We start from the raw sequence: 15,754 nt of genomic DNA, 5'->3' as shown, positions 1-15,754 counted from the left end.
ACAAAGTCATATTTCGGGATATTTGCTTTAATTGCATAATGTTCAGTACTATTCACAACTTCTCCGATAGTGAAACATTTCATTCCCAACTGTAGCAAGACATGGAGAAGATTCAGGTTTGGGCTGATAACAGAGAAGTAACATTATCATCACAAAAACGTTAAGCAATTACCATCTTCAACAAGAATCCAACTATTACCCCTTAACATGCAATGGTGTTACCATTGTTGAATTCCTCCGCTATCAACATCATAGGGGCTACTATTAACCAGAAACTGAACTCGACTAGCCATATAAATATGGTGGCTACAAGAACAGATAAAACCTAGGAAGGCTGCAGTGGGTAACTCTACTCCCGACTCCAAAAAGCTTGTCCACCATCTACAACGAACAAGTCAGGGATGTGATGGAGTACTCCCCACTTGGATTGATGAGTACAGCTCCAGCAGTACTCAATAAGCTAGGCACCAACAAGAAGAGAGCAGTCAGTTAATTGGCACCCATCCAACACCTTCAACATTCATCACAATACAGTAGCAACAGGGTGTCCAGTCTACAAGGTGCATTGCAACAGCTCCCCAAGATTCCTTCAGCAGTATCTTCCAAATCCACAAACTCCACTAGCTGGGAGACGGATAAAAGATACATTCTTGAACTCCCTCCCTAACAAAAGTATGGATGCACGTACACAACATGGACTGCCAAGGTTCAAGGAGGCATCTCATTAGCAGCTTCTCAACAGTTTTAATGTTGGACAATAAGTGTTGGTCTAACCTGTGGTGCCCATATTGTGAATTTAAAAAAAAAATGGCAGGTGGCTAGGAGGTATCACAGAATTCATGATGCAGAAGGAGGCTAATCAGCCAATCATGTCTGCACCAGCGCTTCAAATAAGCACGATTACCTTGTGCCAGTCTCCTGCTATATTCCCATACCCTTGTACATTAAAGTCCAATGCCTTCTTGAATCTACCTCCAAACACTACCAGGCACTGGGTTTCATGCTGTAACTACTCACTGAGTGAAAAGGTTTTTTTTTCACATCACTTTTGCTTCTTTTGCAAATCTCATTCCTGTTGCTTTTACAAGAAAGAACAATTTCTCGCTATCTACTCTATCCAGCTCACTTATGATTTTGAAAACCTCTATCAGATCTCCTCTTGGCCTTCTTCTTTCCAAAGAGAACAGTTCCATCTTTTTTAATCTATCCTCAATTCTCTATTCTCATGAATCATTTCTGCACTCCTTCCAATGCATTCACATTCTTTCTGTAACACAGCACCCAGAACTGCACATAATACTCAAGCTGAGGTCTAAGAGTGTCAATATCACCTCCTTGCTCTTGTACTCTATGCCCCTATTAATATAGTTCAAGTGGGTATGGGATGTTGGTAGCAGGTAGGTTGGGGAAATAGGGTGCAGGAGTGTTTGGGAATTTGGATCTATGGGGGTCAGCGAGGAATTTGTTAGAGGAGAAGATTTGGGACTGGGAAGGATCCTTGTGGGAGGTGGGTCATGTTTGGGTTTAGAGGCATTCAGGGATCTGTGGGGCAGTTGGGGAGGAGATAGGGTGCTGTTTTACAGTGGGCCAAGAGTTAGAACAGGTTTCGTTCACTCTAACTGTTCCTGACTAATTATTAAGGTGACTAAGTTGTAATCCTCTGAAATTTCCATCATTAATTCAGAATTGGGCACCTTCTCGGAGGGTTCCAGATGCCAGTTACTTGCCTACTGGAGGTTTTGACTTCCTAGGCAATTCGTGAGGAGTCAGTTTTGTGTAGACTTCCACATTGTCCTGATGTGCAACTCCAGTCTATACTTCAGTAATGTTTATCTCCCACTGAAGATCTGAGCCAACATTAAAGGAATAGATCAAATAAATCCAGAGTACAACTTCAAAATGTACAACAATGTGTATACGAGCGATCTTACGATAAAAATGAAGAATTAACGCTTGTAAGAGTTGCAAATTATTAAACAAAGTTATTTTGATTAACAACAGATGAAAATACTTTTGACTTCTTTAAAAGACAAATGATATCAAAAAAAGAAAACAAGGCTTTTTTTTAATTCTCCAAGTAAATGGTTTCTTTCTGTTGTATTGTGACCTTCTAAGCAATTAAAGGGTAGATGCCTATTTTAGCATTCGCTTAACAACTAAAGATGTACATAAACATCAGATACAAATAAGGTCACATATATTAATGAGCAAAAGCTAAAGTTTTTGCCTTATACATTCCATCTTTTGACCATTCTTTTCCAAACTTTCTACAATTATACCTCTAAAAGTAGAGAGCATATTTTGAGACTTAGGACCAGACCAGTCAGGAGAGAAGCTAGGAAGCACTTCTACACATAAAAGGTGATATTGTTTTGAACTCTCTTTAACATGTCAGTAGATGCTGGATCCGTTGTTAACTTTAAATTGGAGATAATTTTTTATTAAGCAAAGGTGTTAAGGGAAATGGGAGAAAGGCCCAAATTTACAGACGGTAGTCTTAAAAAAACCCTTGACCAAATAGCTGAAGGAATAATTGTGACTAGTGAGGTCCAAGCCAAAGGAAGGGCAGGAGATAATCTTGCCAAGCCCTGATAGATAGAGTTAGGTCTAACATCAAGGATCTGAAATTCAGAATCATTCCCCAATATTTATTTACCTCCCTGTACAAATTAAATCTTCTCAACATACACAGAGACAGAAATGAACAAGTGGTGACTTAACCAGGTGGGGATTCTGGCAAAGGGAGCTATAAGATTCTTAATGGCAGTCCACAAGAGAAATTATTCCCTGGGGTCTTTAAGGCAGTTACAGATTTGAATCAGTGGGAACAGAATAGGAAGGCTGGGTTTACCAAATCAATTCTAAGGGATATATGACCCAAAAGGAGGGCCTAGCATGTGCAGGTGCTGCGGACTGCTATTCAGAATTATATCTGCGTGTCGGAACCTCAAATCCTTGAAACTAACAGTGAAATATGGACCCCACTCAATGGTACTTTCTCACACCAGAGATAGAGATAATCTCTGGGGGCTTAATTTGTGAAAGCAATTTCAGTTACTGTCTGCAAGTAATGAAATCATTGACTGTGGGGACATGCCACCTGCCCAGCAAAACATCAGGCTACTTGTTGGGGCCTAATGAGAAGATTCGTTGCAGGTTGACAAGGCGTCAGGAAAGGTGAGCTGGCAGGCCATGCAGGATGCTACAGAAATTGCTCAAGAGTAAGTCAGGCCCTCCAGACAGCAGCCTCATAAGGAATGAACATAAGTAAATCTAGTCACCCAGACTGACAGTGGCTGCAAACAATCTGGGACCCATAACTGGTTCGCATTTTCTACTGCCAGGGACTGCAGGTAACCATGTATTGATGGGAGGTAACCAGAATGGGGTTTACTATTGGAGTAGAAATATTGCTTATATGGGCAACAGTTATGTGCTGTTAACAAAGAAGAATGACTAAGATTATGACCACCATTTACTACAAACCAGTGGCATCTGGATGGAGAAAAAAATAGAAGCTGATATTTACAACAGGGTAGTTCAGGATGCATCCCAAGATCTGGAGGTCTGGCGACCCAAACAATCAAGAGGTAACTTCAACAAAAAAAATTAGCTTTGTGGATAAACCACCAGCTGAAAGAGTTTTAAAAAAAAATTATCCTGCAGAACAAACAGTTAATGGCACACAGTTGTGAGCTGCTAGCTGTGTATAAACTCAAGGACACAAAACTGTTAGCTAAACAATACATCGGAATGTATGTGAGATCACCATTCCATTTATTCTAGGAACCAACTTATCTGCAAGATACCAAAGGAATGATAATAATAATGCACACAGCTACACAAAGGTTGTTTATTCATTGAATCTCTGTGCCTTGAAAGATGTCATTAGAACATTAGGGACGCTGGACAAGGGAGGACGATTAATATACCTAAGCCAGACATAAACTGTTATGTTAAGAACAAAGTGAGGCCTGTAGTGCAATCAGACATGATAGAATGTACACGCCTACATGCTAATTGCATACTACAATTAGACTGGCATACCTTCATAGTAATTGGTTAATTGTACTCATAGTCTACGTATGATGCAAACCTATTCAATAGTAACAATGGATTTAGATAACTATACCCCTCTTAATTGGTATATGATAATTTCCTGTAACTGAATCGGAGAGTATAACTGCCTTAATTCTTTGTCCAGTGTGTCATGTTTAGATACTTTGAAGTCCCTTGCTATAGTGAGTAATAAAAGCCTTTTTAAACACTTTGTAGATCTCTCTGAATAAGGGTCAGAGTACAGCAGGGTGACTATCAGACCCTCAATGTCCCACAATGCTGTCAGTTTAGTCATCTTGCTTGTTCATACAGAATTATGCAAAAAAATTACATTGGTACAACTTCAAATGTCTATTTCATTACATTACTGAATGCCAATCATTATAAACTACACATTTGCAGCTGAATGCTTTACAGATTGAGAATATTTACTAAATTCAGCAAAGGCTACATGAATACACATTTCTGAAGAAGGGTCCAGACCCGAAACATCAGCTTTCCTGCTCCTCTGATGCTGCTTGGCCTGCTGTGTTCATCCAGCTCTACACCGCTGTTCTGGTGAAAAGGACTTAATTTTACTGCATTTCTGATGAATTCAGAATTAGATCATCATTACAAAGAAGCTATACTTTCAGCATTATGGGATCAATAAACCAGCCATGACTGTGCCCTTTGTGTTGATGACAGCAAAGTCTAATTAGAAAGCTTAGAAATTTTGAATTAACTTAGCAGTAGTGAAATTAGTGCACAAAATGTCATAAGTTCCGATGTATATTGGTGATTTCAGCCTTGCAGAAAATTCTATCCCAGTTGTCTTGCTCTTCCTTATTCTCAACTGCAAAAGAATTCAGTCTCTGCCATTAGCTGATGTCAAAGAGGCACTTAAGATTCAGGAGATGTGTAAATGTTACATTCAGAAGTAAAATTAACTTATCCATTTTAAAAGCCAATCAATTATGGCAATTGAAGATTTCTGTCAAAGCTAGACATATGTCAGTTCAGTATCTACTTTAAATGGTGACAAGGAAAATCAATGCACTTATCCCTGATTCATTGAACAAGTAGTGAAGAAGGCACTCAGTTGAGCACATTCCTCAACCATAGAGTCTTAACACAACATTACTGGTAAATACGCAGCTCTTCATTGAGGCTTTCCCCTGCCTGGATGATGCACTGTAACTAAAAAGCTGAAAAACAACATAATAAGAATTTCCATCTCACTGAGCAAGTTCTTAAATTGATACATATCCAACAATCTCTCCAAAAACTCTGGTCACATTTTGTCGAATTCCACCACAGCTGCTGAGACAATCCACAACATTTTAAAACAAATCAACAACATTGATTAAATAAAACAACTCATAATATTCTAACAAAATGTCATTTCATCCAATGTCCTAATGATAACTGATCCTTTAAAAACATCCAGAATCCAGATCCAGATAGGCACCTGCTCCAAAAATTCAGTTCTTCCTTGTTTCAACTTTTGTTGAGATCCATTCATTGGTTTTTGAGATAAGTGTTTACAGTCAAATAGTAACAAAATAACGAACAGAGATGAAAACAATGCCTCCACTCTAATTCAGTATAGGAAGTAATGGTAGTTCTCACTCCCACTCCTGTTTGCACGCAACAGGAAATGGTGTGTGGACTGCTACATCAGTTGAAACAGTGAAAGAAAAGGACAAAAAGTCACTTAAGCAATCACCCAATCAGCCAGCTTGGAAAAAGTAGCATGCTTATGGGAGAAAATATCATCATTTAAAGCCCAAGGCTAGTCAGGATAATGAGGCTGACTCAAAGAAGTTACATGGAATAATGCGACATACTTTTACTATTTACATCCAAAGAAGGGGTCCACTTAATTGAATGAAGATAACATTTGTCTGCTATTAGCATTGTGCACATTCGTTTCAATTGGTTCAATTGATAAGACCCTTGCCTGAACCAGAAGATTATCAGATCAAGTCCGCTCCAGGACTTGAACTTAGAAGTCAAGGCTAACAACACAATACATTATTGAGGAATTGTTGAATGGTTGTAGTTACTATCGTTCAGCAGAGATGTTAAACAGAGGCACCCCAAATGCCCTATCAAATGGTCACAGAAGATCTCAGGGTACAATTACGAAGAAGGAGGGAATCATTCCCGATGAATGATTGAATAATATGTCAAATATCTATCCTTCAAACGACATCACAAAAATAGCTTACCTGGTTATCATATTGCTATTTGTGGGAGTTTGTCATACACAACTTGGCCACGTGTCCTGCAGAGTAACAGTGACCACACTTCAAAGAGTATTTAATTGGCTGTAAAGCACTTTGGGATATCCGATGTCATAAATACCCTTCACAAATGCAAATTTTAATTTCAGTCTGCAAATAAAGAGGCTCAATAATTCAGAGTCATAGAGCCGTACAGCATGCAAACAGACCCCTCAGTCCAACTCGTCCATGCCAACCAGATATCCTAAATTAATCTAGTCCTATGTGCTAACATTTGGCCCATATCCCTCTAAACCCTTCCTATTCATATACCCATCCAGATGCCTTTTAAATGTTGGAATTGTACCAGCCTCCACCACTTCCTCTGGCAGCTCATTCCATACACGCACCACCCTCTGCATGAAAAAGTTGCCCCTTAGGTCTCATTTATATCTTTTCCTCTTAAACCTATGCCCTCTAGTTTTGGAGTACCCCACTCCAGGGAAAAGACCTTGGTTATTCACTCTATCCATGCCCCTCATGATTTCATGAATCTCTATAAAGTCACTCCTCAGCCTCCGATGCTCCAAGGAAAATAGCCCCAGCCTATTCAGCTTCTCCACATAGCTCAAACTCTCCAACCCTGGTAACATCCTTGAAAGGGTTCAGAAAAAATTTACAAGTTTCACAATATCCTTCCTATAGCAGGGAGACCAGAATTGAATACAGTATTCCAAAAGTTGCCTACTAATGTCCTGTACAGGCATAGCACGACTTCCCAACTCCTATATTCCATGCACTGACTGATAAAAGCAAGCATACCAAACGCCATCTTCACTATCCTGTCTACCTGCGACTCCATTTTCAAGGAACAATGAACCGGCACTCCAAGGTCTCGTTGGCCTTGACCTTACCATCAAGTGTATAAGTCCTGCCCTCATTTGCCTTTCCAAAAAGCAGCACCTCACATTTATCTACATTAATCTCCATCTGCCACTCCTCGGCCCATCGGCCCATCAGATCAAAAGCCCGTCGTACTCAAAGGTAACCTTCTTCATAGTCCAGTACACTTCCAATTTTGGCGTCGTCTGCAAACATACTAACCATACCTCCTACGTTCATATCCAAATCATTTAAATAAATGACAAAAAGCAGTGGACCCAGCACAAATCCTTGTGGCACACCACTCGTCACAGACCAGACCTCCAGTCTGAAAGTCAACCGTTCACCACCAACCTCTGTCTCCCACTTTCGAGATAGTTCTGTATCCAAATGGCTAGTTCTCCCTGTATTCCATATGATCTAATCTTGCTAACTAGTGTACCACTCGGAACCTTGTCGAACACCTTACTGAACTCCATAAAGATCATGTTCACCACTCCGACTTCATCAATGCTCTTTCTTCAAAAAACTCAATCAAGTTAGTCTGACTATATATTAAAAGGTGCATTTGGAAAGAGTGAAGTAGCATCTGTATTGATTTGCAAAAGATTTAATATTAAATTCAGAGCTCACAAAATCCTGTGCCCAAACCACTGGATGATATTAATCAGATATTAGGCAACACACACAGCCCTGAATAGAAAGTGTTTGAATGGCCCCTCTGTACCACAGCGTAAGGCAAACCAACAATTTAAACATTCAATTAGGGATTTTCCTATTGTAAAAACTTCTAATCTGCAATAATGCACGAGATGAGGAATTTATATGTGAAATCAAATGCAATTGTTTGCAAGATCACAATAAAAAGGATACATTTACTTGTTTAGTTTTTACCAAAATCAAATTAATTTTGGAAAGTTTTAAAACTTTATTTTATTCTTCGCTCATTTTGGATGAATTTTATTCCCACCTGCTTTCCCGATTAAGAGACACTGTCTTGGCTTTGAGCAATTACAAGACTCTCATAAATTACGTCAGTATATCTAAGCATCTGAATTTTACAAAAGAATTTTCAAATTGTATTAATTCTTGGAGCATTTTGCAATCAGACATAAAGACATAATACTCAAAGCATAAGAATTCAAAAAGATTTAACAGGGAAAAATATCTTCTATTGCCTTACTTTGCAAATGGTCGACATTGGTTTTCTCCAGCATAGCAGGTCCTAAATCGTGAAGTGCAGCAACTTGGTCTCCAACACACAGCCCACCAGAACACAGAGTTACACCCATGCTTGTGTCATTTCTTCCTTTGCTTTTTCTTCTGTTTTTCTTTTTCTTATTGCTCTGTACTTCCATTTCATTAATTATTTGCACATTACTCTCTGTTCTTCCTAGGTCAACATTCTGACTACAACTGTCAAAAGATGGCTTATACCTTGGCAATATAGACTCACAGTAATGACCACTTTCCCCAGTTGCTGCTGTTATTTCAAGCCCCACAAACTCTTTGTGGTGATCTGGATATGGTTTTGGATGGTCTTGTTTAGGCTTAGTTTCTTTGAACGTAACTTCATTTGCTGATTCAATATCTTCATCCTGGTTGATGGTGATGTCTCTTTGCTTGTTTTCCTTTCTGGTCACCAATCCCTGTTTCTTCTTCCAAGAATCAAGCATGTCGGACTCACCGGTATCCCCAACTTTTTCCAAAAGACTAACAGGCACGTTTGCAAAGAGAGCAGTGCCGCCAACGTCCATGGAGAGGCTACATTTCGCATTATCTCCTAGATATTGTCCATTATTAACATCCTTCTGTTGCATCATTTCTACTTCTGAAAGATTCAAACTACTCCCAGGAATAACTCCACATTCATCATTTTTGGCTACGCAATTGATTTGCTGAGCAAATTGGTTTAGATAGGCCCTAAACCTTCCACTACGATGCTGATTTACCAGCCTGGAATAAGCATTTTTTTGTGGATAATGAATCTTACTAACACTATGTCTTGCATCAAAAGAGGGAAATGTTTCTTTAGTTTGTCCTGAATGATCCATTGGTGATGTTGATAGTCACAAAAGAGACAAGTGAAGCTGTAGAGAAAACAATACTCATCATTATCAGATATACATAATATATTATCCTGGAATATCCAAAAGCAAATATTTAAAATAGCTTTAAAACAATAGCCCAGCGATATCAGGACAAGTGATCAAAATCTCAGTCAAAGAGGCAGGGGAAAGAGTGAGACTTGGTGAGAACACTATTATTAAAGAATGTTATATTTGACTCACAAAATCACTGAGGCCAATTATTTTAAAAGTAATACTCATTTTCTAACAGCACTAACCTCCATAAGTGTACTTAAGATTATCTTACTCCCTTTGCTTAGCTTTCTAATGGATTATAATTAAATTAAAATTATTTGACTCCTCTCCATCAGTGACAGGTGACAGACTGGTGTATCAGCTGAACCCAACCATGCCTTAATACAATCTTCACACATTATTATTTTCCACCAATCACTTGGACAGTCCTGAGGAAGGAGATGTCCTGGTAGATCTCTCTATACACAGGAAATACTGAAACAGTTATAATATTCCCCATTATTGTTGCAGCTGACATCTGCTAACTCAGCACAGACCAGATGGAAAATAATACACTTCTGATGTCTATGGTTTAGTAGCACACCATAGGGTGTTTATCCACCAAAAGTATTATCTGTCAAGTTTGCAAACTAAATTTCAACAATGAATGGATACTTGTTTGCTTCAAAATGACTCAAATTTTGGGTTGGAGTTGTGCACATTTGTTGGACTACAAGGTGATCCTGATTAGCTGATTTATATAAGCTAGAGATAAATTTTCCCTGGAGCATCAGAGGCTGAGGGGAGAGTCTTGTAAAGGTTAATAAAATCATGAGGGGCATGGATAAGGTGTTTAACTAAGGTCTTTTCCCCAGGGTAGGGGAGTCTAGAACTAGAGGACATAGGTTTAAGGTGAGAGGGGAAACATTTAAAAGGGGCAACTTTTTCACGCAAGAGTGGTGCATGTATGGAATGAGCTGGCAGAGGCGGTGGTGGAGGCTGGTACAATATCAATATTTAAAAGGCATCTGGATGGGTACATAATAGGAAGGGTTTAGAGGGATATGGACCAAATGCTGGCAAATGGGACTACATCAGCTTGGGATTTGTGATCAGCATGGATGAGTTGGACCAAAGGGTCCGTTTCCATGCTGTACACCTCTCTGACTCTAAATGAAAAAGTGGCCATATACCCAGCAGTTATGTCTAATCCTAATGTTGAAATACACAACAGATGCTGGCTGAAGGTGAGGAGGTGCATAGGAAAGATTAGGGAGGAGAGCTGTAACTATTAATTGCCAAGAAAATAAGTTAATCCATAAAGAGTCATGAACCAGTGTCACTGAGAAACAAGTGTTCAATGTCCCACTTTGTTTTAAAGAGACACAAAAAATTAAGTTTAACTTCAACAGAGCTAAAAGAAACTAACAAAAATAAATAAGAACCGAAAGAACGGCGGATGCTTAAATCAGGAACAAAAACAAAGTTTCTGGAAAAGCCCAGCAGGTCTAGCAGCATCTGGTGAAGGAAAATTCACGAGTTAACATTTCGTGTCTGGTGACCCTGCCTCAGAAAAGTTCTCAGGCAGGGTCACCGGACCCGAAACATCAACTCTGTTTTTTCCTTCACTGATGTTGCCAGACCTGCTGAGCTCTTCCAGCAACTCTGTTTTCGTTCCAAAAATAAATAAGAATGTGTTACTGCATGTCTCTTACATCCTTCATTCTGTGGCATCAGTGTACAAATATGTACAAGGCCACAGAAGCAAGACAAGCAGCCAGCTTGCACACTTTCCTCAAATTCATCTCAACAGTTATCACCCAGTCAAGGAGCAAGCTGAATAGGTCATCCAATATGCCCATTGTAACTAAAGATCAAGGTCCAACTACCTTCAGCTGCTTCATCAATAACATTTTCTCAATCATGAGGTCAGAAGTGGGATGTTCACTGATGATTGCAAAGTGGTCAATTCCATCCACAACTCCTCCGGTAATACAGCAGCCCATGCCTGCATGTTTAAAGATCTGCACAGTCAGGCTTGAGCTGCTGAGTAGCATGTAACATGGACACCATAAAAGTGCCAGGAATTGACCAACAAGAGAGAATCTATGTATCTTCCCTTAATGCTCAATGATGCCAAGATTTCTGAATGCCCCCATTATCAACATGTTGGGAACTACCTTTGAACAGAAACTTATTTGCATCAACCACACAGATACTGTGGCTACAAAGCAAGTCAGAAGCTGAGAATTCTCTGGGGAATGACACACTTCTTGACTCCCTAAACTCCCCTGCCCACCACCTCCAAGGCATGAGTCAGGAGCACACTGGAATATTTTCCACTTGCCTAGATTAGTGCAATTCAGACGACACAAGAAGTTTTATACCAATCAGGTCAAAGCAGCCTGCTTGATCACCCACCACCTTAAGCATTCACTCCCTACACCATTGACACACAGTTCATTGCAGCACAATGTAACATTTCCAAATTGTACTGCAATAACTTGCAAATGGTCTTTTTCAATAGCAACTTCCGTAATACCTAAAGACAGGATTAGTAGATTTTTAGGAACTTCACTGCCTGCAAGGACACCTCCAGTCACCATTCTGACTTGGAATAATAATCACCTTTCCTTTACTGTCAATATCCTGGAAGTCCCTCCTTCACAATACTACACAAACTGTTCCAGCATGCAGTTCACCACCATCTCCTGAAGGACAATTACATAATTGCAATATGAAAGGCTGGCCGAGAGAATGACGGTTACATCGCATGAACTGACTACAAAATGTAGTTCAGATACATTCAAATATTTAAAATGGGGTTGTAACCTCACAAAAAAAAGTGGAATACATTCATCCAGGTAGCAGAAGTTTCGAATAAGCTAGGAGCCTGTCAAAGAGGGGAAACATTGTTGCCCAATAAGTGCGACATGTAGGGCAATGACCTTAGATGACACAAGCACAACGAAGGACTCTCAGACTGACAGACCAACATCAAGCTCCCCACCAGCAGCGCCACAAGATTAGCAACTGGAGAAACAAGTCTGCTTTCCCAATGTAAAGTCATGCACTCCTTTAACCAGGAAGGCCTGAAATCAACAGATGCAGACTCGGTGAGACTCAAAGATGAGTTTCCCCTTCAAGATTCCACTGTCATTGTCATGTACAGAACAAAACACCTATTCCCAGTTGCTGTGACTTACAGAAGGGAAAAGCTGACATGAACAAGGTGTCCGTTCCTCAGTTCAACGGCCGCTGGAACCTCTCGAACACTGCGCGTCAACAAACTCCTTCCAGGTCATACTTTCCGGAAGCCGGGGGTAGGCGCAATGCATTGTGGGAGATGTGTTCTGGTCCATCACTCGCTTTGGTGCGCCGTGGCCCCAGAACTTTGAAAAATTCTTGCAGCCCCCCCACCCCATTCACATCTCTTATATCTAAAATGCAATGTCTTATAATACGTGCATTCTTCCCATAGTTTACAAGATTAATTCTTTAAAAAAAAAAGTTTGAAGTGTCCACATTTGCCTCGCAAATGAGGACGTTGCCTGTTTTGACGACTAGCAACCATCGTTGCCACCTTGGACAGCAACTCCACAGACAACAAAGCGGCTGACAATAGGAAACGTCTGCTTTGAAATAAACGTATTATTTAGAAATCAGACATGGTATATCGTAATACAGGAAAACACATTAAAGCTGACATCAACCTACCTTCCCTTACGTAGTTACAGCGACTTCCTCCATTATTTTTAGAAATAGTTAAATATTAGAGAAAAAAAACAGCCGTCAATTCGAGTAAATACTGGAACCGTCCTCATGCCTCCAGATAATCGGTTTAACGCGTCCGTAATTTTAGCAAATTGTTTTTGTAATCATAGCATGATAATATTACCTATAAACCATCTTCAAATCCCAAATCCTAACTTGGTCAGTTTTTAATTTTGTTTTCACAGATCCGTTAGTGGGAATTTTTGATTTAGGTAGGTTTCGACTCCACCTCTGAGCAGGTGACATTTTCAGTGCCACATTATTATTGCTCGGCTGCTAACGTATAACAAAACCTGAATGAAACCCGTGAGATCACTATTCGAATGGACGCTGCATTTAGGTTCTCGAGTTTACATTTGATTCACTCATACATATATATTTATATATACTGGCAATCGACAGTATAATATTATCACCAAGTAATGGTTACGGTAATAATGTCGGGTGGGACATAACCTAGTACATATTACTGAGGACCGTTCCTCTCCACAATGGCTCGTAATGCGGACATATAGTGTCAGTAACAATAAGAGGGGAGAATATGTTTAGGTGAGATTGCCGTTCAATATTAAGCGCATTCGTGATCCGTCAAAACTGCCCTAATCAACTTTACCACCTCGCTGCTGTTTAGCTGAAATTAGTGTATTTTACTTTGCTACGAGGCATGAATGAATTGTTTTTAACGACAAATTGTAGAGATTATCAATCGCTTGTGTTCGTGACAAAATGCAGAGTTCCAGGTATAGACATTATTGTTGCAAAATTTCTATCCCTGTTTTAAGACGCAGCTATTGACAAAATAAACAATGGTGAAAATAATTTGATTTTAAAATACGACAAACTGAATTGAGCCACAATCGAGTCTACTGTTAACCATCAAGGCGATTCCTAGTCTTTTTCATGTGATTTAGTGAAACTAATAAGACAGAATTAGCTGTGGGAGACCAGTGTCAATTTCGAAGGTTTAGCACAAGTCAGAGAGAACAAAATGTGCTTTTTGGAGCACGGAGGGGTATTGGGTCAAATTGTTTTACAGTGTTATAATGGGATCCTCTCTGGAAAACGATATATCTGGATTTATTAAGACAAGATGTAAATGTTTTAATTCATTCCTCAGAGGTCATATCGATGATCCTTAGAGCACAAATGAGTCCACGCTTGTGCGAAGAAGTAACGATTAAAATAAGCAAAAGAAAGGAACGAAGGAATTAAACTGAATGTAATCTTTAGAGTTAGCTATATACACAAGGATCATTTTATGCTTAACATTGAGAAGCTGATGCAATGTTTTTAATTTGGTATGGACTTTTCTTTCTTTCATTGCATCAATTAACCATATGTTACCTTCAAGGGTCCAGCAAAAGTTTAGTTTAAGTCAAACTCTTTAACAGTATAAGAGTGTAGGGGCATTTTTAGAAGGGAGATCAGGAAGGGAAAGAGGGGATATGAGATAGCCTTGGCAGATAAGGTTAAGAACAATCCAAAGAGATTATACAAATACATTAAGAGCAAGACAGCAACTAGAAGGAGAGAATAGGGCTCCTCAAAGATCAAAGGGGTAATTTTGGTGTTGAACCTCAGGAGATTGGAGAGAGATTAAATGAATGCATTGTGTCAGTTTTACTGTGGAGAATGAAATGGAGGCTAAGGAACTCTGGGAAATAAACATTGATGTTTTGAAAACAGTTCACATTACAGAAGAGGAGTGCTGGAAGACTTGGAAAATAAATAGATGGATAAATCTCCAGAACCTGATCTAATGTATCGCAGGACATTGTGGGAAGTTTGGGAGGAAATTACGGGGCACTTTGCAAAAATATTTGTATCATCTATAACTACAAATGAGGTGCCAGATGACTGGATAGTGGCTAATGTTGTGTAATTGTTTAAGAAGGGATGTAAGGAGAAGCCAGGGAATTATAGACCTGTGAGTCTGACTTCAATAGTGGGTAAATCATCAGAGTTGAGTCTGAAAGATAGGATTTATAAGCATTTGAAAAGGTAAGGAATGATTAGGTATCAGCAGTATGGTTTTGTGCATGGGAAATCATGTCTCACAAATTTGTTTGAGTTTTTTTTATTAAGGAAGTAATCAAAATGATTGATTAGGACAGAGCAGCAGACATTGTTTACTTGGGAAATAAAAACCAAAAGAACTGTGGATGCTGTAAATCAGCATCTTGGGCTTTTACTTGGGCTTTTTTAATAAAGCCTTTCATAAGATTCCACATGGTAGACGAATTAGTACAGTTAGATCACATGGGATTTAGAGTGAGTTTGCCAATTGGATACAAAATTGGTTTAATGGCAGGAGACAGGGAATGGTGGTGGAAAGTCATTTTTCGGACTGGAGGCCTTTTACCAGTGGTGTTCCACAGGGATCAGTGCTGGGTCCACTTTTGTTTGTCATTTATATTAATTATTTAGATGAGAATATAAAAGGCATTGTTAGTAAATTTGCAGATGACGCCAAAATTGGTGGTACAGTGAACAGTGAAGAAGTTATCTCAGATTCCAAAGAGATATTGATCAATTGGATCAATGGGCTGAGGAGTAGCAGATGGAATTTAATTTGGATAAATGTGAGGTATTGCATTTTGGTAAAATAAACAAGGGCAAGACTTATACAATCAGTAGCAGGGCCTTGAGTAGCGTTGTAGCACAGAGAGAAGCAGGACTGCAGATACACAATTCTTTGAAGTTTGCATCACATGTAGACATGGTGGTTAAGAAGGTATTTAGGACACT

At 39.3% G+C, this 15,754-nt stretch overlaps 1 protein-coding gene across 1 annotated transcript in view; it reads right to left on the bottom strand.

Annotated features, from left to right (window-relative positions):
* LOC109921378 (DIS3-like exonuclease 2) overlaps positions 1-12,571 on the bottom strand; it is a 229,517-nt gene extending 216,946 nt beyond the window's left edge. The window contains exons 1-2 of the mRNA XM_048604586.1: positions 12,439-12,571; positions 8,332-9,238 (exon numbers count right to left, since the gene is read on the bottom strand). Of these exons, the coding sequence (XP_048460543.1) occupies positions 8,332-9,202 (871 nt within the window). The 5' untranslated portion in view covers positions 9,203-9,238; positions 12,439-12,571. The remainder of the gene's footprint in view (positions 1-8,331; positions 9,239-12,438) is intronic.
* Between the last annotated feature and the right edge of the window lie 3,183 nt (positions 12,572-15,754).

Source organism: Rhincodon typus, chromosome 13, assembly GCF_021869965.1.
Source record: "Rhincodon typus isolate 14 chromosome 13, sRhiTyp1.1, whole genome shotgun sequence".
NCBI lineage: Eukaryota > Metazoa > Chordata > Chondrichthyes > Orectolobiformes > Rhincodontidae > Rhincodon > Rhincodon typus.
This window is presented reverse-complemented; position numbering and strand designations above follow the sequence as displayed.